Source organism: Nelusetta ayraudi, unplaced genomic scaffold (genome assembly GCF_046127955.1).
Source record: "Nelusetta ayraudi isolate G7.1 ecotype Tasmania unplaced genomic scaffold, CSIRO-AGI_Nayr_v1 ptg000181l, whole genome shotgun sequence".
Taxonomy (NCBI): Eukaryota; Metazoa; Chordata; class Actinopteri; order Tetraodontiformes; family Monacanthidae; genus Nelusetta; species Nelusetta ayraudi.
Genome location: NW_027466230.1, coordinates 721,035 through 742,043, shown reverse-complemented (window position 1 = coordinate 742,043; position 21,009 = coordinate 721,035). Strand labels below are relative to the sequence as shown.

Sequence of the window (21,009 nt, the reverse complement as noted above, 5' to 3'; positions counted from 1 at the left end):
TCTTCCACAGATGAAACTTGATGACTGTGTGAGAGACATTGCCTCAAGGCCATAGTCGTAGAGAAGCCAAGTCATTTTGAGTGTGCCGATTTTATTCTAAAAATTACCAGCGTCACAAATTTAGCCCAGCAGGCCTGGACCAATTAAACTGTAGCAAGCTGAAATATCTTTTGCGGTGTTCTCGTCAACTTCAAGTGCTTTTCGTTTTTTGTTTATCTTCTCCACTTCCCTTTTTAACTTTCTCACATAGTTTGAAACAGTGGTTGCAAATGACTACATTTTCACAGCCCATCAAGTCAAGCTTGCGCTGCCGAGATATTGTCTCACTGTGATTGCTCTTCCAGTTCAGATTCATTTTTTTATATTTATATAGAATTTGGTCACAATCTCTGAGATTGTGACATTATTTAATTTGAAGGGAGAATTTCTGGTTACATAAGACTACTGGTTTAATATTCCAACACCCTTTGGAGATCCCCCACACGTTGTTTCTTTTGGTGCTAGACATATAATTTTTTTTATTTTGCCTTGTTGACTTGCTGTTATTCTTACCAGATGCTCTTTTTTGTTGGTGCTTTCTTACACATTTTACATAGGTTGACATATACATAACGAGCAGTGCTGTGAGGAGTGCTGTAACCAAACAACCAACAAAAAAAAAAACTTTAATTTAATGAACATTTACATGAATGTATGCGTGTATTCATGTATGCATGTACCCATGTATTTATGTATGTATGTATGTATTTATACACACGCACATATATATTAAGTACCCTTACTATCACAGTCATTCACCAGCATGTGTTCCACGTAGGTGTGCTGCAATTTATTTGGTCACCTGTGGGATCTCGACCCCGGTGTCTCTTCTGTATGTTCATTATTTTGTTATCTCATTCCTTCTCTCCCCCACACGCTCATTGATATTGGTGTGCTAGCATCACCTCCAGTGGGGCTATAATTTGTTTATACGGCTGGTAGGGGCCCGTGCCAGATGGATTCACATGTCTCATCACAATGGCGGCACTGTAAGTGATGTGCGCCTCAGTGGGGGGGGGGGGGGGGGGGGGGGTGCGTACACTTCACGGGTCAGCAGGCCGCGGCCCAGCGGGTTGGGGAGGCGGAAGGAGGATGGGGAGGAGACCTGCAGCTCAGACTGTTGATACGGAGGCCACTCGTTAAGAGCGGCCCAGCGGCGTGACAAGGTGAAAAAGGTTGCAGCTTTGAAACAATTCTTGTCACAATGTTTATAGCAAGAATTCACGGTGCAATAGTGAAGGTTCAATGGATCAAGGTCAAATTTAGATGAAACCTTTAGCCTGTGTCATTTAATTTAGATTTGGTTAACTATGTCCCACTGCTGGAACTGAACGTGGAGCTATTTGAGCATTGTTGTCGTATACCCATATATCTGTACATATGGACTGTATCTGTTGATGTATATTATTGCTCGTTGACACAAATAGTCAACCATGATCATAGATTTAACACAGGATATCAGACAGAGACATAGGTGGACAAGAAGCACCAGTCGCACAACGCCTCCTCTTCACAGTGAAGGCTGGAGCTCAGAACCCAGGAAGGACAAGGACAGAGTTTACACTGACAGGATCTAGACTGAACCACTGACTGTATATAAAGATGGGCGCAGTCATCGTGAGGTCACCCATTGGTTTGCGAACACCCATTCTAAAGCCTAGATATTGGTTTCATGGTTTTCATGATCTCTAGTTTCTGGTTGGTTTTGAAACTGGATGATTCCATATTTAGATGTGTGGGTGGTACCAGAAGTGAGCAATCATTGGAGTTTGAGTGCAGTGTGTGGCTAAATGCTTGCCCACCTGCTGCTCAGCTGACCACACTTGTCTTCTCAACTGTAGCCACTCCCACAACTTTTTGCCATTTTTTACATGAAGGTTCGACCAAATAGGACATATTGACATTTGGGTCTATTTACTTAATATATTAAGGTTTTGGACTAGCGATTTAGACCAACCAAACATTTGAACCAGTTTCTACTTTACATATTGACAGCAAGTCATTTTTAGTCTTTTTGCAACCATGTTTGGCTGTTCCTGCTGGCCAAAGTAGAACACAAATTTTATTGACCCTCCCCATCGGTCTCCTTTTTCTAAACTTCACATCTTCATAATGTTCACATACAGTCAATGGACTAAACTCAGGGAGGGACTGTAGATGGGATAACAAGCAAACTTGGGAGGGGAAGAAGTTTGTGCAGTGATTCAGATTCAAACATCTGGGCGAGGCCCCGGCAGTGAGCAGGGACTAGGAGGTCTCCTCAGAGAGGAGGGCAGCGGCAGAGGCCAGAGAAGCGAGAGAAAAGTTGCAGAAAGTTTACTCTCGGGCCTCAGAAGACGATGAAATATTCATCGCCACATTTTAGCCAGCCACTTGTTTTTGTCAAAGATTTTTTTTTTTCCCTTTGTTTTTGTGCTCACTTTGATTTTCAGCAAGTCGCCTGCACCGCGTCCACACAGCTAAATCTGTGCAGGAGTTGCTGCCATGCCATTGGCTGATTGGTCTGTTTGCTATTAACATCTGATTGAGCAGCTCCCACAATGACTCGGCCAGTGATGAGCTTCTCTCATTGCATGCTTGCCGTGCTCAACTTTGATACACTCCTTAACACACTCCAAATTGAGTCTAGTTTCCACAGGTCTTGTGCTCTTCCTGAAAATAATTCCACACGCCTGCCTCGCTGTGTGCCAGCCCTGCTCCGTCCACTTTACGATCTGATATGCAGAGCTCGCCATCTCCCTCGTTTAAAAATGGGATTACCATCCCTAAAAAAAAAAAAAACCTCGCCGGTTCATCCTCAAAGGCAACAACGACCAAAAAAAAGTTCATCCGTCACATAGCGGAAAATGGGCTTGCTCTGGCGTCGCCGCTATACTGCTCCCACCGCCGCCTCCTCCGCCGTCCTCGCCTCAAAATGGAGGCGATGAGTCACGCGCGGGAAAAGGAAGTGGTGAAAGAAGGATTAATTGACCATAGTGGGACGTATACACACATCTCGGGCCGTCCGCGCTGCCTCTCCGTCCTGCCACACGGCCCCAGACGCGCCGCTGCCGCCTCCTGTCGACCGGAGCTGCGCCGTTCCGGCAGCCGGGGGGGAAGTCGTGCCGGGGTTGTTTTCGCTCTCCTCGCACGCCGCTCTGCTTCTTGACTTTCTTCCCTCGTCAAATCGCCTCCGAGCGCCTTCAGATCCCCATCCCCACCACCCCCACTACCACCACCCCCTTCTTTTTTTTTTTTTTTTCACAGTTTGCTGTTATGTGTCATGTCTGTTTTTTCGCGTGCCGGGGATGATTCGCTGTTTCCGCTGTAATGACCACTCGCTGAGGGTGGGTGACATCATGGCGTGCAGTGACCATCGCTCCAGGCTTCGCGCCCCACCCCCCAGGAGGCCCCTTCACGCCGACACCTGCAGGTTTTCACCGCACGCAAGCCAACACTGCCTCCGGCTCAAGCAAACACCTTTTGATACATCCTCGTAGTTTGGGGAGGTTTTTAAGAACCCTCAGCTTTTGTCACACTTATTTTTTCGTTTTGTTTTGTTTTTTGTTTTTTTTTTAGGGTGGGAGGCGTTTTAAACGAAGCCATTTCAACCATCTGGCCAGAGATATGGTAAAAGGAGAAAACAAATGAGTCATGTGCTTTTTAATGAGATCCACCAACCGTTGAGCAAAAAAAAAAAAAAAAAAAAAAAGCTGTATTAAATTCAATCGTCTGTGCTCCAGCACACAAATCATTTCTTATAATTTTTTTGTCATTAAAAATAATAAGAAGGGAGTGGGCGGGTAAACTCCCACACCGTTATCCAGTAGATGCCGGATGCAGTTGTGCTCCGTTGAAATTAAATGCGGCATCTGTTTGCTGGCAGCTGCTCAAGAGGTGGAGTGCAGGCCAGTGATTAGTGGCGTCGGCAGAAAGATGCTCAACCTCTGGCTGCTCTGGGTGGGTGCTGTGCCGTCACTGTGCTGGTGTCCGTGTGATCGGATGCCTTCTAAGTGTATTCTTGGGCACCAATTTTGGTTTCTTTTTTTCAGATGTGCCTTAACGTTCATTAAATATAAGAAATGTAGTAAGTTAAACAGAAAAAAAATACCCTGTTTCCCTTCAAAGTCCAAACTTGCTCCTTAAATCCTTTCATTATTATTATTTTATTATTTCAACTGTAAAGACTAATACATAAATCAAAGGTTTGTGTATTGTGTGTTGTGGTGATGCAAGTGAGTATTTAATGTGCAATGGGATGGAACGAGATGTAAATAAAATGCCCTCAAGGACCTTTTGGGGGTGAAAACGCTTAATTGTTTATAAGCTATAATTGCTGCAGCGCTTTAGAACATTTACATACAATAGCCGCAAACCATGTTCAGTTATTGATGATGTTTAAAGTAGAAAGGTGCAGGCAGAAAGCTGGTATCTAGACACGCTTGATACTGCCGTGAAGCAGACGTTTAAGAGACCTGGATTAGAGGCAGTGGATTATTACCATGTCATTACTCAGCTGTTGTCTTGTTATTGCACACCGAGCCATTTGACGGTAAACGTGCTCCTTAACAAGAGTGAAATTCGATAGGTGGGCAGTTTCGTTCAGAGTAGTCGTCAAAAGCAGTGTAATGCAGAACAGTTAGAAGGCATGAAAACATTGAATTGTCTAATGTTGCTCAATCACAGCTGTCAGGAGCCACAATCGAAACCTCAGTCGAAGACAGCGTTTTCCCTTCTGTGCGCTGGAGTCCTTAATCACCATGATTTTCCACAGACAGTCATCTCGAAATTGGAGGCAAATTACAGATTTCGAAAGACACTCCTCTCCCTCACACACCCTCATCAAAAATCAATTCACCCTGAGCTTATAGAATCCCCCCCAAAAAAAGCATTGATGAGTTTTGAAAGAAAAAGCAGGTGTTCCGAGTGTAGGTACACAGCTGCGCAAATGAAAGGAAAACAAAAAAGAGACGCTTGTTTTGGAAATCATTAAATCCTCTTCGATTGGAGCCCCCAAGTCCATTGGAATATTCCTAATGTTGCTCAATGCATCAACTAGGATTCAGGAAAGCTGTTGAAAATGGAAAGATCAATTTGTTTGTGTATTTGTGATGGGTTATGAGGGTTAGCAAATCCCTTTGTTGTGGCCACAGCCAAGTATCCAAGCCAACAAATCCTCCAGATCTCTAAATAAACACCTGTGCTAACAAAAGTCTTCTAAAACTATAAGCAAATATCTGTTAACAAATCACTGTCTTCCTCCTTAACTGAAAAATAAATATTTGTCACCAAACCATGTCCTCCTTCTAAATGTATAAATAAACAAAGGGGAAACTCATCATGCTGCTGTTTCCATTAAGCCTTCATCACCTTCCATCAGATTACCTGTATTTCTTTGTGATTGTATTTACCTCAGCTAATAAGCTAATATTTGGTGCACATCTACAGCTGCACTTTGTTGACATTGTGAACACATTTTTTTTTAAATGTCACTGTTAATAACAAAGCAAGGCTTTAAATTCGAATCCCCCCTTGTAAAACTTAATTATTACACTTGTTTGCAGAGTGTTACTGACAATGTAATCATGCTGACTAAAATAAAGGAGCTGTGCAATGTTAAATGGAGGGTTCTTATTTGAAAACTAGTTTGCTACTTGAATGATCATCAGACAGGTGTACAGACTTTGGTCCAGTCATACTTTTCATGGTCACCGTCAGTGTTCAGTTACAGGATGTAGTTGCTGAAATGCAGCCAGACAAAATGGGATTTCGGATTCAGCAGTATACCATCATTACTTGTGTAGATTGTGTGGGCCATTGGAATATGCTAAAACATTGGGCTTGAAAAGCAACATTAACATATGCAAAAATGTGGGATTGTTATGTGCAATTGTGACAGTAACATCACCACGACACCGGCATAGACTAATCTTGTTTTATTATTTTTGGAAGAAAAGAAACATAATCCATAGGGAACTGCTTGTTGGAATGTAAAAACATTTTTTTCAGAGGAAAAATAAATCAGTATTTGCATTTGGTCCCTATAGTGAAGGATTGAGAAGAGCTTCTGTAAATTATCCAGCCCTTCGTTTGAAATGCATATAATCCCTTTCAAAGTTAAATAAAGGCCATACTTCAAGACATCAAGAATAGGAGCTTGCTGCAGCTCACGCACGCAAACATGGGAGGCAAAGCGGCAGAGGGTTTAAATGGGACTAAACAATTATCTGGTGCAGTATACAATAGTGCGTTATTCTTTTGTGGTGGTGTTTTTTCCACCGGATATACAGGATCCTCAGGTTGTGGCTTGACTTGATTGACTTGGATTATTCATAGAGATGCTGCTCTCTATTCTAGAAACAAACTCCCTTTCCCTACCAATTCCTGTCCCTGGCTGTAAATCACAGCAAAAACAAAGACTTCTCAAAGTGACCCCACTATGTTCATCCCTCAAAATATGACCAAAGAGAATGTTGCGGTCAGCAGTTTGATTTGAGCCTTAATGGAGAGCGTGTTGGGTTTGGGGATGATGCTTCCCACAAGTGGCTGCAGCTCCTTTATTTGCAACCTGAGCACTCTTTTGCTACTGGAAGGGATGAAGCATCGTCCCCCTAAAAGCAGAGATGAGCACTCATGTTTACGGGAGAGAAATAAAAGTATTTTACCATACTGGAAAGATGGGGATTCCATAATCATAATTATGATTATTATTATTGTTTCTATTTTTTACATAAGCAACTAATATTTTAAGCAGGAGAGGGAAATAGGAGGACGAAATCTATGATGAACTCCACAGCCGAAGATAGAACAGGGCGCAAAGGGAAAGTGTCAGTGCTAATGGCCCTTTGTGATAATGTGCAAGTCTGAGGGACTGTGCTTTTTTTTTTGTCTCTGAGACTGAGATCAAGTATCGTATCGACTCTCTGGAAGGAGCGAGGAGAAAAATGAGACATGGACAAAGTCATCGGCATTACAAGATTCATTTCTTCTTGCATTCCCAAAAAAATCCATAATCATGTCACAGAGTTTATTATGGGTCTGACTGCTACAGTTTCACCCCAGTGTTCTCTCCCCCTCCCCCTCTCTCTCTCTCTCTGTCTCTGTCTTTACCCAGGGTGCTCTGGGCCGCTCGGCATGGAAGGCGGTATCATCTCCAACCAGCAGATAACGGCCTCATCCACCCACCGCGCGCTCTTTGGCTTGCAAAAGTGGTACCCCTACTTTGCGCGCCTCAACAAGAAGGGCCTGGTCAATGCCTGGACCGCTGCTGAGAATGACAGATGGCCATGGATTCAGGTAAAGCACCTTCACAGTACAGGGAGCGTGCAAAGCCGGGCCAGGGCCAGGGACAAATGGACCAAGACACAGACAGGCAGGATTCAGTGTGAACATGCTTCATTTGCCGTTTCTGTATTTATCTATTTATTTATTTATGTTTTTCACTTTTTTCCAAATGCCCGTCATGCGCCAGCTGGGGCGGTTTATGTTGAGAGGTAATATGGAGCCGTTCTGCTGCCGGGCCGGGGGTTAATGGGTGACACGGTGAAACTAGTGGTGAAGGACAGCATAAATTGGGGGCTGAAGGACCAACAGATGCAGGTGTAGTGTGTGAAACGGTGCAAAAGGCCGTGGTCTCAGTTAGCCGTGGTCGCAGTTAGCCGTGGTCGTAGTTAGCCGTGGTCGCAGTTAGCCATGGTCTCAGTTAGCCGTGGTCGCAGTTAGCCGTGGTCTCAGTTAGCCGTGGTCGCAGTTAGCCGTGGTCGCAGTTAGCCGTGGTCTCAGTTAGCCGTGGTCTCAGTTAGCCGTGGTCGCAGTTAGCCGTGGCAGCCGTCGCTAGATTCTCTAAAACGCCCTGATGACGCACAACGTCTTTTGTGCACACACTGGTCTGCCCGCCGCGTGAGAAAGGCAAAACCATCTGCAGGATTGAGTTAGGAAAAAAAAAGTCGAAGGGAAAAAAAAAAAACATCTGCGAAAATTGAGTTGACCAAGTTCAGCTCGTCTTTAGCGATTTCTGCGACCGCTCTGCGCTTTTTTCCTTAAGCAGCGCCGCCGCCGCCGCTTGTAAAATGAAAAGAAATGAGACTTGTTTGCAAGGCTCCACCGCACACAGTCCTGCTCGCACTTCTGCTTTGTTAAAGTCAACAATCATGCTGTGCCATTAGTCAGTTTTTGTGTCAGAGGCAGACCTATCCATGTAATAGCGCAGCGCTGCTGGTGGGCCCCTTGATTATAACTGCACACCATTAAAGCCCTTATGAATGCGGAAGGAAAAAAGAAAAATTACCAGTGTGTATTATTACCCAATTGAAACCCCATGAAGCCATTTTTTAATACATCTGTCTTATAAGGTAGTAATTAGATTAATAGTGTGAGAGCCTCTGTGGTGCTCTCGCCTCAAATCATAGATAGATAGATAGATAGATAGACAGATAGACAGATAGATAGATAGATAGATAGATAGATAGATAGATAGATAGATAGATAGATAGATAGATACATAGATAGGCAGATAGGCAGATAGATAGATAGATGGACTGTCAACTTTTTCCCATGAGGATGGAAGTGCTGACGACAGACTTAAATGCGGGAGACATGGCAGGGCGGTGAACCGTGAACGGAGCGTAATAGGAAAACATACTACGACGACGGCCCGGCAGCGTGACGGAGGGGCCGTCTCTAACAAGTGGAATAGCAGAGACTGCGAAGGGAATGGATTTGTAAAAACGAGCCAGGCGAAGCGGGCAGACGACACGGCGCGAGCGGGAGAGGAAGAGTCGTCTGGCGGGAGAGCGACGCATAAAACATGCAGGCCGTTTGTTTGACTTTAATGACGCCACGCGGGATGCCACTCGCGCTGCTGTAGACACCGTTGTACACAGGGTCGGGGTAATTGGGACGTGAGTACAGGGGTGCGCAGGCGTGCCAGAGGGTTTTTTTCTTTTTGGGGGGGGGGATAGTTGGGGGGTCAGATTATACAAAGGTGTCGGTGTCTGCCCGGTGAGGCGGATTTTACTGACAGCTGACACAATGATAGAAAAGGTCGAGAAGCGTTTGTGTTTCAGAAGCCGCCGCTCACGGATGTAAATTTTCAACAATGAATCTCAGGCTCTCAGGTTTGTTTATGTTCACGTCGGGCCCTCGCTGAAAATGAGTGTTAGTGTGAGCGAGATGGCTGCTGGTCGCACACTGTCGCTGTGCAAAAAAAATAAAAAATAAAATAATAGATAAATATAAAAAAATCAGTTCTCCACAGCCACCAGCTCACACATAAAATTGCTTTTGAACACTCTGGGGAAATATGCTGCCTGTCTGACCAATATCAGCAAAATACAGCTCCAGTCGGCTACGTCGTAGCGACCAAACCAGCCAAGTCGCCGGCAAAAGGGGAATGAGGTCAGCAGATAGTGTTGGAATTAAAGATGAGAGGCCGTTAATGGCTGTTTGCTCAGGTCCAGGTCCGTCCTGTGTTCTTGTATCGCTGATGTTCGTGCGGTGACTCTCTTTTTATTTTAGGTTAGTGCAGAAGAAATGCTTCGCAGTCTGTCGCGCTGTTTGATCTGTGACCCAGACGTCTTTTCATGTGATGGCAGCTGCAGCGGCCAGTGCTTGTGCTCAAGTTTGATTTCTGACCACTCGAGGCTCATTAGCACCAGTAGCATTTAACACACGTTCAACAAGTAACTTGACCTAAGAACAGGTCTGAAAAATTGTTATTTTATAACATCATACTAATGTTATCTGTGAGGCTGTTTTCAGTATTTTATACTCCCACATATGTCCAATAATGCTCGACATAAAGAGCCTGATTAGCCAGAAACATGACCACACACTGAACTGCACAAATATAGATTAGTGCACTCGTGGAACATAAAGAAACACCGGTATCTACTTTCAAAGCTCAGCTAGTTTATTGTGGACACTGCGTCAAGGAGGCACTTTACCATTCTGCTCTTTGATCGTCATCTGGATTGAAGCAACATACTTACTTTTATACAAGATACTTCAATTCCAATTCTGTTCAGTATGTGTGTCGGTAAACAGAGTCTCTCTGCTGCTTCCTTCACCATTCCCCTGACTTCAGAAAGGTCCTGCTGTATGCTGGAGCCAGTGGTTTTACCTCTGACCTTGCAGTGTGGTATAATATAGAATATCACCCACTTTGAGGCCTTGATGTCCTGGTTATTTGCTACTCACTAATTGGTTCTGTCAATATAAGGGACTAAGTCTTGCTGTCTTTAAACAGACAAATAAAGGATCCTGAAGCAACAGGGATCCTTTTAAACTGTGTTGGCTGTGAGGGCTGCAGATGACAGCTATGCTGCATAACAGCTTTCATTGTTGCCGTTGCTTTATTGCTGAAAGATTTCTCCGACAAAAGCGACAGTTTTTTTTTTTTTTTTCTGAAAAGGAACCTTGTTATGTCACACTGCGCTAACAGGTTGTGTTTTCTATGCGAAGGTAAGGGAGCAGTAAAGTGTTTCAAAATTTCTGGGTTTGGAAGCGAGCGTATTTCATCCACTGGTGCTTCTGAAGTGGTGTCTTTTGTACAAAACGAGCGAATTAGGGGATTGGTGAGAGGGCAAGAGTTCACTCGCACAAGTTTTGCGCTCTTCTCACAAGATCTTCAACTCTGCAAGTTATAGACAACATTAGCAACGCTGCTTTCACGGAATATACATAGGTGCATAAAGGAAAAACATGGAAATTAAAATCCATCCATTTTCCATAGCGGCTTATTCCTGAGCTCAGGGTCACGGGGGCCTGCTGGAGCCTCTCCCAGCTGTCGTAGGGCGAAGGCAGGGTGACACCCTATACAAGTCGCCAGTTCATCACAGGGACATAGAAATTAAAAGCTTTTTTACAAAACTTTTTAAGGTTGCATGCAAAGGTCTACTTACAAAAGAAATTCTGCAACACCACTGTTTGCTGCAACAAATAAAGGCATCGCCGTTAGCGCAGAGGTGACGGATGCATCTCTCAGGGTGGCCATTAAAAATGTGAAGGATCACCTCGAGTACCCCTGCAGTGGCCTTTTAGTGGCAGGGCTTCTAATTAGAGTGAGATATATCTATCTCTATGCAAAAAGAACTGGAGAGAGCCAAGAAAGGGCTAGTGAATCAGAGGGTTGTGAGGCAGAGATGTTGCACACGGCCGCTAAATTGTAATTCTATCAGCGCAAGTGACTCGTAATGTGTCTTGTAGAATTTTTGTATTGTCGCATATACAATCATTTTAAATGTCTCTTCAGACTTTTGAGTGATTATAGGGAACTGCTAAAAGGTTCTGTACTAAATAATTTCACATTTTTTGTGTGCAAGTGACAACAACAACTAACGCCTGACATACTGCCACCTGATTTGAGTTTCCTCTGATAAATTATAATGCAAACTATACGTAGACGTTTCAATTACGACTTGTCCGCCGCACAGCCCGCCCGCGCCCAATGACAGCTGCTCCAGCACCCGTCTCGACACTGAGTGCAGGGGAAGGCGTCCAAGCAAACTAATGATAATGATAAAAATAATGACACGTGGCACGTGTGAAACGTGTTTGCATGACGACAGAAGTGTCAGAAATGTCAGCATCAGCCTCAGTTGGAAAAACAGTCAAGTCAAACCGCATTCGGGTTTCCAGCGCCTCCATCAAGCCTTGACAACAATGACCCGGCTTTATGCCAGCCGCGCCGGATCCACGATAACATTTATCACTTCCTACTTCCATCGTCTTATCTGTTCCCTTCTGGCTCCTCCAAGCTGCTCACATTGGCACCGGTATTGACAGTCTGTGCAGCATTGACAGACTGGATCTGGGGCACCATTATTGATTAAATGCTCCACGCGATCACAGCCCCATCCGAATAAGATGAATGGCTCTGACTGAAACAACACAGAGGAACAAATTCACAACTAACCGAAGCTGCTTGCGCACTGTGCTCTCACTAAGTACCTGTGAGACAGATGCTTGGCATCAGCGACGCCAGGGATTCATAAATGCACCGCTTTTTTTTTTTTTTTTCTTTACGTCGGCCTTTCTCTCTTTAACCCTGCAGATAAACCTCCAGAGGAGAATGAGGGTCACCGGCCTAATTACCCAGGGCGCAAAGCGTATCGGCAGCCCGGAGTACATCAAGTCTTACAAAGTAGCCTACAGTGATGACGGGAAGACCTGGAGAACGTACAAAGTCAAGGGCAAAGATGGGGATATGGTGAGATGAGCACACACACACACACACACACAAACACAGGTGTACTCCCTCACTGGCCTCTCTTCACTCTTCCCCACCACAGGCTTAGCTGCACACATGCCACCGCTCACTCACACACACACACACACACACACGTCTGCATGAGGCTGTGCGCTCAGTCAAGGACAGGGTGGAGGACGTGATGAGATGGCTTTTTAATTAGCTAGCACACACCGGGCCCATCTTGCCCCCCTCCTCCTCCTCCTCCTCCTCCTCTTTTATGACTTCTAGATTGAATTTTTATACTATTTGGGGGTGAACAGCCACCAAACAGGCCACGCAGCATTCTATCATGCCTGACAGCGAGCCACGGCCGTCCTCCACTCGGCCACTCTCCCAGTGACCCCGAGCCTCCGAAGTTGCAGTCGTGTTTACCACATGGGACAATGAGCCCGGTGCCTAAATATGCTTTGTTCTCCCCGTGTTCTAGTCTTTTTCTCTGTCGCACCGCCGATGCGAGATTGATCGCATCGCACATTTGTCACCCGCGGTGTTGGACGGGGCGACTGTGAGCAACAGACAAGGTCATAAACCCGTCGGTGTATTTGAAGACGCCGCCTTGTCATTAGTCTCGGATGTGTTTTTCCTCCTCACGCCGACGTCTTGCCAAACCTGACAGAATGGACGGGACTTTGGATTCGTCTCACGCGTCTGTCTAAAAAACAAACAAACAAACAAACAAACAAACCCGTGGACCTGGCAAAGCAACAGCCTGGAAGGTGATTAGATGAAAATTGTGTCTATTCTATCTCGTGCTGCTCGGGCTGCTTTTTAATCAATTCTCAATGCAGCTAGTTGAGGGGGAAAAAAAGCGAAAATGTCCTTTTTCCGTGGACTGGTGCCTATTTTCTGTTCTATCCAGTTCTGATTAAACACCTGCCGCAGGAACATCAGCAAACGTCTTTAGCAGCTACGCTAACGTTCGCCTCCCCAGCTTTGCCAAAGCTAAATCAAAACCGATTGTCGTCCGCGCACTTTTAAGGCCGCTGTAAAAACGCTGCCTATTGGCCGTTTCGCTAAATGGACGAGTGAGAATTCGGTTCTTTGCCACCCAGCTGCCGCGACCGGCTGCCAGGCGCTGACCTCCGGTGCGTCCTGTGGTCACACGACTCCCCTTTACCGTTTCCTCTTCCTGCCACCTGCTCTCCGCGCCTCGTCCACACCGAGTGAGCGTCGCCAACGCGAACCGTCGCTCGACGGCGAGTCATTTGGCTGAAACAAGGTATCGGCCTTTAATTGGCGAGCTAATTTAAAATACGCCGCGGTTGCGAGGGAGTCGCGGGCTTAAATGGTGCGAGGAATCGTCCTTCCTTCCCCTCCCACACCCCCGTAATTCCAGCTCGTTCGCCTTGAGTGACAGCAATTTGTCGAGTGTGGGTTAGTCGCCGGAGACGGTGATAGACCGACCCCCCCCCCATCCACCCACCCGCACCCATCTGCTGCTGTTTCGCCCTGCAACAGATTTTCCGAGGAAACGTCGATAACAACACTCCATCAGCCAACTCCTTCACACCTCCCGTGGAGGCGCAGTACGTGCGCATTTACCCCCAGGTCTGCAGGAGGCACTGCACCCTGCGCATGGAGCTGCTCGGCTGCGAGCTCACAGGTGAGTCACCTGGGCCTCTGCCGAGCGCCCGAGATTCATTGTGCCGTTATTCCTGCAAACTCCCGAGCTTGAGTGCATCCTGCACGGCCACACTCTCGATTTTATTCATCTATTTATTTTTTTATTTATTTATTTTTTAAAAGATAGTCTGTCTTTTAAAGTCCAAATGTTTGCGTGCTTCTTTAGTTCATATTCATAGCTTTTGCCTTTCAAAGAATCTCCATATTGAAATGTTACACCTATTATTTACACATCTTGCGTTCCTCATCACCCTTTCTTGCACGGGCTGACGCGAAACATCCAAACTGTCATTGTCATTGAATTCTATGAGGCAACAAAGTTTGTTTACCCCTCCCCTATCCCCCGTGGGCGCAGTGTGTAAAAAAAAAGAAAAAAAAAGAAAAGAAGAAAAGCTAATCTTCTGTTTTTGTTGGTTCTAGGCTGCTCGGAGCCGCTGGGAATGAAGTCGGGCCACATCCAGGACTACCAGGTCACGGCCTCAAGCATCTTCAGGACTGTCAACATGGACATGTTCACTTGGGAGCCCGGAAAAGCCCGCCTGGACAAACAGGGCAAGGTCAACGCTTGGACGGCCGGACACAGTGACCAATCCCAGTGGCTGCAGGTACGACGCAGTCGGAGCACAGAAGCCCCCGTCTGTCCCGGCGTTCCGCGGAGATAAGATTAGCGTATTAGGTGGGAAAGGAACAGCCAGCCAGGTTCCCTCTGATAGCTGGGGTTTTTTTTTTGTTTTTTTTTTCCCTGCTGAAGGATTAGCTCTTACATCCCTGGCATAGTAATTGATGGCATGTACATGGTAATGCATGCCAATGGATTCAATTATGTTTCATAGGGAAAGGCATCAATGCATGTTCTCTGTCAGAGGAGAGAAATTACACCTCGCAGTCCTGCCTCTTTTGGACGGCTCTCAGTGTTATTCTGGAAAAGTCAGTGCTCATTCCTATGCTGCATATACATATATATAATCTCTTGAGAGTACAAGATTAAAGAGCAGGTTTGTTTTTTGTTTTTTTTGTTTTTTCTGTCCAGCACCGCCAGTGCGAGGAGAGTTCAGCCTTGTGTATTTTTCAATTTGAAAAAAAAAAACCATCATGTCTTTGTTGGTTCTAATCTCGACACCATTGTGGACGCAACAATAATGCTTAAAGATTCTTCGGTTTTTCTTCTTAAGTTTTCCTTGCATCTTTCTACCGCTGTCCCTCGGCGTTCTTGCTCGGAAGACCTCCGTGCTGGTGCTGTGAAGAAGTCTTATCAGCTGTTTTTGAACCGCCGCCGCCGCCGCCGTCGACCTGTGTGGTCCTGACACTCGACAACTTGTTTATCCTCGGCCACGGCCCCGGCTTTCTATCTCTAGCTGCGAAGTGCCATCCATTTGTTTTTATTACAGTGACTGATGGCTGAAAACGTCTGTAAAAGGCCCGTCGCTAAATGACCGTTTACGCCCCTCTTCTTTTTTTTTTTTGTTTGCTTTTTTCCCCCCTCTCGGCAATAAGTGAGATCGATGGAGGCCACGGGGAGTTTAAGATACATACTAATCAATTTCCCTCATTCCCTTGCGTGCCCCCATTTATTGGGATTTCTTCTTTTTCTCCTTTCAAGATAAAAGCCAGTAATGCCTCCTGCTTTCAGAGTGAGAAATCACTTCTCATTCCAGGCTGTATGACTGATAGGGCAGGAGAAATTGCGATGCGGATCGCCTTCTCAGGGAATTGAAGATCAGTGGAATTTCTTTGATTCCGTGGCCTTCCTGCAGCACTCGCTCAGCGCGCACCGCCACCTCCCTGGCAGTGACACAGATGGCTCTCTGTACTCACACCGACTCGCCTGGCCGTTATTAGATTGACCAGGTCTTGAGACAGATGTTTTTTTTTCTTCTTTTGTTGCTGTTGTTATTATAGTGAAAGCTTCCTCTTTTTTCTTTTTTTTTTTGCTAAAGCATGGCAGTATGCAGGTTTGCGTACCAGAGATTCCGAAACAGACAGGCTCTATCCTAAGCACAATTGATTGCTGTGGGTAAAGGAAAACTTGTGGTCTCCTGTTACATGCTGTGCTGGCAGGAAAGCGGTCGCAGTGGGAAAATCAATGGCTCGCTCCACTGAGGTCCATTTCTGTGCACATACAATATCATGCATATGTGAGGAGTTGAAATTATACTTATCTATTGTAGAGTGCACGAGTTCAGCCCTCAGAGGACTATGTTTCTTTTCTTCATATCGGGCAATTTATCTTCACGGTTCCTTTTTTTTTTTTTTTTTTTTGCACTCCCACGTTCAGTGTCTTCTTCACACTGGTTGCCATGGCAAATAATTGATTCCAAGTGACATTACTGACTGACTCTAAAAACCCTATAGATAAATGGAATTAATCCACCCTAATGACAAATTAAGTATTTCTATTAATCAAGAAAACCCCCTGTGGTGTGCAGTGGCAGCAATCAAAAAGTCTTTACCACACCAGCTATCAATCTCTCGCTGAGCAGAACCGGACAGGGTCTTACATTCATCCAAGGAGTCATTAACACCATGCCCAATATTTAATATCTCAAAAATCCACCGTGATTTATTGCAAATGTTCATCATGGGAAAACGTCCAAAGAAAAAACTTTTGGCGGAGGAGGCCCACCTCAGAACAAGGTGACAAGAATACTGGTACAAAGATCACACACAGAAGGACACAGTCGGATTCCTTTACAGTCAGGGGAGTTGGTTGGCAGCAGTGCCGTGCTTCCTCTAGTCAAGTCAAGTTTGTAAGATAAATCTCTGCGCTCCTGTTCTTTGCTGTTTCTCTTAAAATAATAATAATTAAAAAAAAGTTATTTTAATTCTGCACCACAGGACACTATCAAGTTGGTCTCCACCATGCTTTGGTGAACTCTTTCAGGAACACTCTCTCTGCCCACTCTCTGCTGTACGCTGACTTCCAACATTTTTGTGTGGGCCATGTTGCTATTAATACAGGCTTGTCTCTCATGCACAGCTGTAAAGGAATAAATAAGATGAAAATTGAAAAGTTGACAAAGAGTTGCAAATCAATATGCACACAATTGCATGCAAAAAAAACCCCAACATTTCTAGTGGAATTTTCATTATCCACGGAAGCTACTCATAATTGTTGTTTTTGGAACAAGGGCCAGAATATAAGTGGGTGTAAATCTACTGATGCTGCATCTCAATACCCACACAACTCAACTCTTCTGTCCCAGTGTGCCAGAAAAAAAATACTTGTGTGCGTCTCAACAAGTAGAATAGGAATTTTGGTCTGCTGAAATTTCCAGGCTGTCTGCTGGCATTTCTTCGCTTCACAACTCGGTGTACTTTTCTGCTGATTCTCACCCACAATCTTCTGCACACCTAACAATATATATCACCTACTGTAGGCCCCACCACGCATAGCATACAAATTAACAAATGGTGAGATGTAAATCTCACACTTTTTTGTACACAAAACTGACCCAAGTGAATGCACACTGCATGCAGTTGGAAGTTGGAAGTAAACGGGGAAAAGTTTTCTTAGTTCAGAAAACTCCCTGAATGTCTCTCTTCTCAAGGTACCGCACGTAATACGATTTTATTAACATTTTCATGAAATCGAGGGTTGTGCGCACTCAAGCAGGCCATGAGCGACAATGTGAGGATTTCTGCTAAACAAGCAAACAGAATTGGCAGCCGCACCATGCAGTTGAGAGTAGAACGACGTAGTTAATGTGGTTAGTCCCGTCTGCTCTTTTCACACACCACCATCAACACAGTCCCTCCTTTATTTACTGTCAGATTTAATCTGCAGTCTCACTGTTGTCATTATGCCAGCTTCTAATGACCCCAGTGGGTTTTTTGCGGGGTTTCTGGGACGTTTCTTTGCGCACAAGCCGATTAAAGGACAGATTTGCTTCCTTTTTAACATCAGAGAACCCAAAAGACGTGTTTTGAGAGCCATGGTTCGCCTGACAAGATCAGCGCACTCTTAATCAGACCAAATACTGAGGAACAGATGATTGTTCCGCAACATTATGAGAGCAAAGAAGACTCGCTGCACAAAGTCCTGAAGATGCTTTTTGCCACTGACCGAACTGAAGTTGTTCCGCTCTGACAGAAGATATGTGCATTGCACCGTGGGGGGGACTTAACCAGAATCTATCAAGAGCTCAAGATGCTTCGGCAGGAGGAGCCTTAGCTGTCGCAACCAGCTGCCAAATGTTCAAGCTGCCGTAAGCTGATTAGTTTATTATGCACATTAACATGTCCACAAAGCAAAAAAGGAACTGCCAGACAGCAGATACTTTTTTTTTCGTTTTACGCTGCTCCCTTTTACTCATTCCCTGCCACCTCCCTTAAATTCTGTTGCAGATGGGGTGCAGAGTTTCTGTGCTGGATTAGAATGAGCTTCCCTCATACAACCCCACATTATCATGTCAGGAATGCAATGATTATCTTTGTGTGTGTGCGTCTATGTGTGTTTGTGTATGTGTGTGTTTGTGTGTGTGTGTGTGTGAATTGCATTTTACTCCAAAGCACATTTAGTCGGGCTTAACTTTGATGTTGTTGGTCTATCGACAGGATTGCCTTTTTCTACATAAGTGCATAAACTCAATTATAAAAGTGAACCAATGAAGCGCTTAAATATGACCGCTGTTTCAGTCACATTTGCAGTTTTCCATTTGTCATCCATTTTTATTTGGTACCGTTGCATGATTTTATCCATCCATCCATCTTCCATACCCGCTTCTTCCTGCACGCAGGGTCAAGGGCATCTGCTGGAGCCTCTCCCAGCTGCCATACAGGTGACAAACTGGACAAAGTAAGGAATAAGATGTCTTCCAAGTTTGTATTCGGCTAATGCAACCAAGTTTTTTCAACATAGCAGAAAATGAATGCATGAATAGTGACTCTTTGCATCTCAACCACTGTGTCAGAAATCAACATAGGCTGCTTCTCATTTAATTGAAACGCTTGACACTTTCGGCAAAAGCGCGGCTCCGTCTGCGAGCGATTTAATTGCGTCGTAGGCCGCAGCGCTTACAAAACAAGCGATGAAAGTGGTTGTGGCGTTGTGTTTGTTATCCCCCGTCTCCGAGGTTTTCACACCTAATTATCTTGCTAAAGTGATAAATATGTGTGGTGTGTGGCTGTGGCACCCTGATAATCACCTCTGTCTCTGATGATGCAGAGTGAGAAGACAGAAGAAGACAAAGGGGGGAAAAAGAAAAACCCCACAAACAACAGTAGCAGCCGCGCGCAAAAACTATACCGGCGCTAATGTTTAATTCAGCTAAGCACTGCTGAAATGCGTCAGTGAACACCTGTCAAATGCACTGCGGCGACACAAGTTGTATTTTGCTGACAAGTCAATTATGTGCCTGAGCAGTCGACATAATTCATTTTGGATCAATATCCACACACATGCACATGCACTTTATCTTCTGCGACATTGGAATGCTGCTCATGATGACAAAGTTCACATTTCTGACCTCCCATCCAAAAAAAAAAAAAACTGATCACTACAGTAACATGAAAACAGCTAATGTCCCGTTTATTAAAGTGGCCATATGGTTTATATTTTTTAAATTCATTTTAATGGTTCAACGACATCCCAACTCCAAATTGTTTATCATACTGGACCTTTAAATCGGAAAAGATCAATTGCAACTCCACGTTTTTCCCCGTCCTAAATATTTCCTTTTGTTGGCTGTAAATAAAAAATACCAAGCAGCAGGAAGAATTAGCATTTGTATATTTAAAACGTGGGCGGGAAGAGCTCCTGCTTCCCCCCCCCTGGAGCCGTAGAAACTTTAGTAAATGTACACCAGCATATGGTGAGCAGAGGCCGCATAACAATTAAGCAAACGACTACAGTATGAGTGGAGATTTGCATGTAGGCAGCGCTGATGATGTAAGTAATGGCAGCTTTGCTTCCCGAGCGCCGCGTGCACGAGGCGGAAGGTGGATGGGGGGCGGGGGGGGGGCCTCCGCTGGAAAACACTCTGGCACCTGGGAGACCATGAACTGAGATGGACGAGGAAGCAGAACAAGCAAACCGTGGACGTTTCTCATTTCTGGGGAGTTCACTGACAGGCTGGGAAGACATTCTGTCGTAAGAAAACATCGCAGAGGTGAATTTGCTATAATATGGGAGCCTTTAGAGCTTCCGTGCTTTTCAGTGTTTTTTATGATTTAAGGCAGCCCTGTCAAAAGGATCACCAGCCTCCCACTGGCTGTCACCTCCAGACTCTGTCTGTTTACATGCACAGGAAGATCTTTTATTTGCTCTACTCAAAAAAGTTAGGCCTGTTGGGCTTTCAGATGAAATTTCTGATTGCGCATGAAATATGCTATAACCTTTTCAAGTGAACCTAATTTGACCTTCTCTCTCTCTCTCTCTCTCTCTCTCTCTCTCTCTCTCTCTCTCTCTCTCTCTCTCTCTCTCTCTCTCTCCCTCTCTCTCTCTCTCTCTGTCTCTCTCTCTATCTTGTACTGCACATTACAATGCTTACTGCATGGCCAGCCTAGTATCTGTTCTCATGAATCCACCACTCAATGTGTTCTGGTTCAGTGTCAGTTTGTATTCAAACAGTCGTCTTCATCGCGCTGGCCGCACCATGAGACCCAGACTGCACTGAACGGAAAGCTCACATGACGTTCAGTCACGTGACGTAATTAAGACCTTGGTATTTTTTTGCTGTGGTCTCTCCTCTGCTGTCCTTAGATTTTCCATCCATTTTCCATACCCACTTGTTTTTGCTGGAGCCCAGTCCAGCTGTCTTGGGGCGAAAGTGGGGTTACACTCAGAACAAGTTGCCAGTTTATTTCTTAAATTGTGTTTCAACGCATTAAAGAAATTGTCACTTTGTGCATCTAAATATCATGATATAGAATCGTATTGTCATATTATGGATGGGTGACAGGTTTCACTCATTCAAAAGCTAAGAAAAGGCTCACACACCAGGCCTTACTGGTGCTAACAGGTGAGTTTTATCATCCTACAGGCCATCCCAAAACTTTCTTTTGCCAAGTCTTCCAGTTTTTTTTTTTGTTTTTTTTTTTTTTTTTTTAGGAAGTTCCACTTTAACCTCTTTGTATTTGTCCTCGGTTGCGACGTCCACGTCAACAAAAGAACAACTGTA

The 21,009-nt window shown here is 44.9% G+C and overlaps 1 protein-coding gene across 3 annotated transcripts in view; it reads left to right on the top strand.

The window, feature by feature from the left end:
* Positions 1–21,009, top strand: part of edil3a (EGF-like repeats and discoidin I-like domains 3a) — a 96,713-nt gene that overhangs the window by 58,293 nt on the left and 17,411 nt on the right. For all 3 annotated transcript variants that reach the window (XM_076015139.1, XM_076015136.1, XM_076015137.1), the window contains 4 exons: positions 7,133–7,314; positions 12,071–12,226; positions 13,727–13,871; positions 14,312–14,496. In XM_076015139.1, coding sequence (XP_075871254.1) covers positions 7,133–7,314; positions 12,071–12,226; positions 13,727–13,871; positions 14,312–14,496 — 668 coding nt within the window. The remainder of the gene's footprint in view (positions 1–7,132; positions 7,315–12,070; positions 12,227–13,726; positions 13,872–14,311; positions 14,497–21,009) is intronic.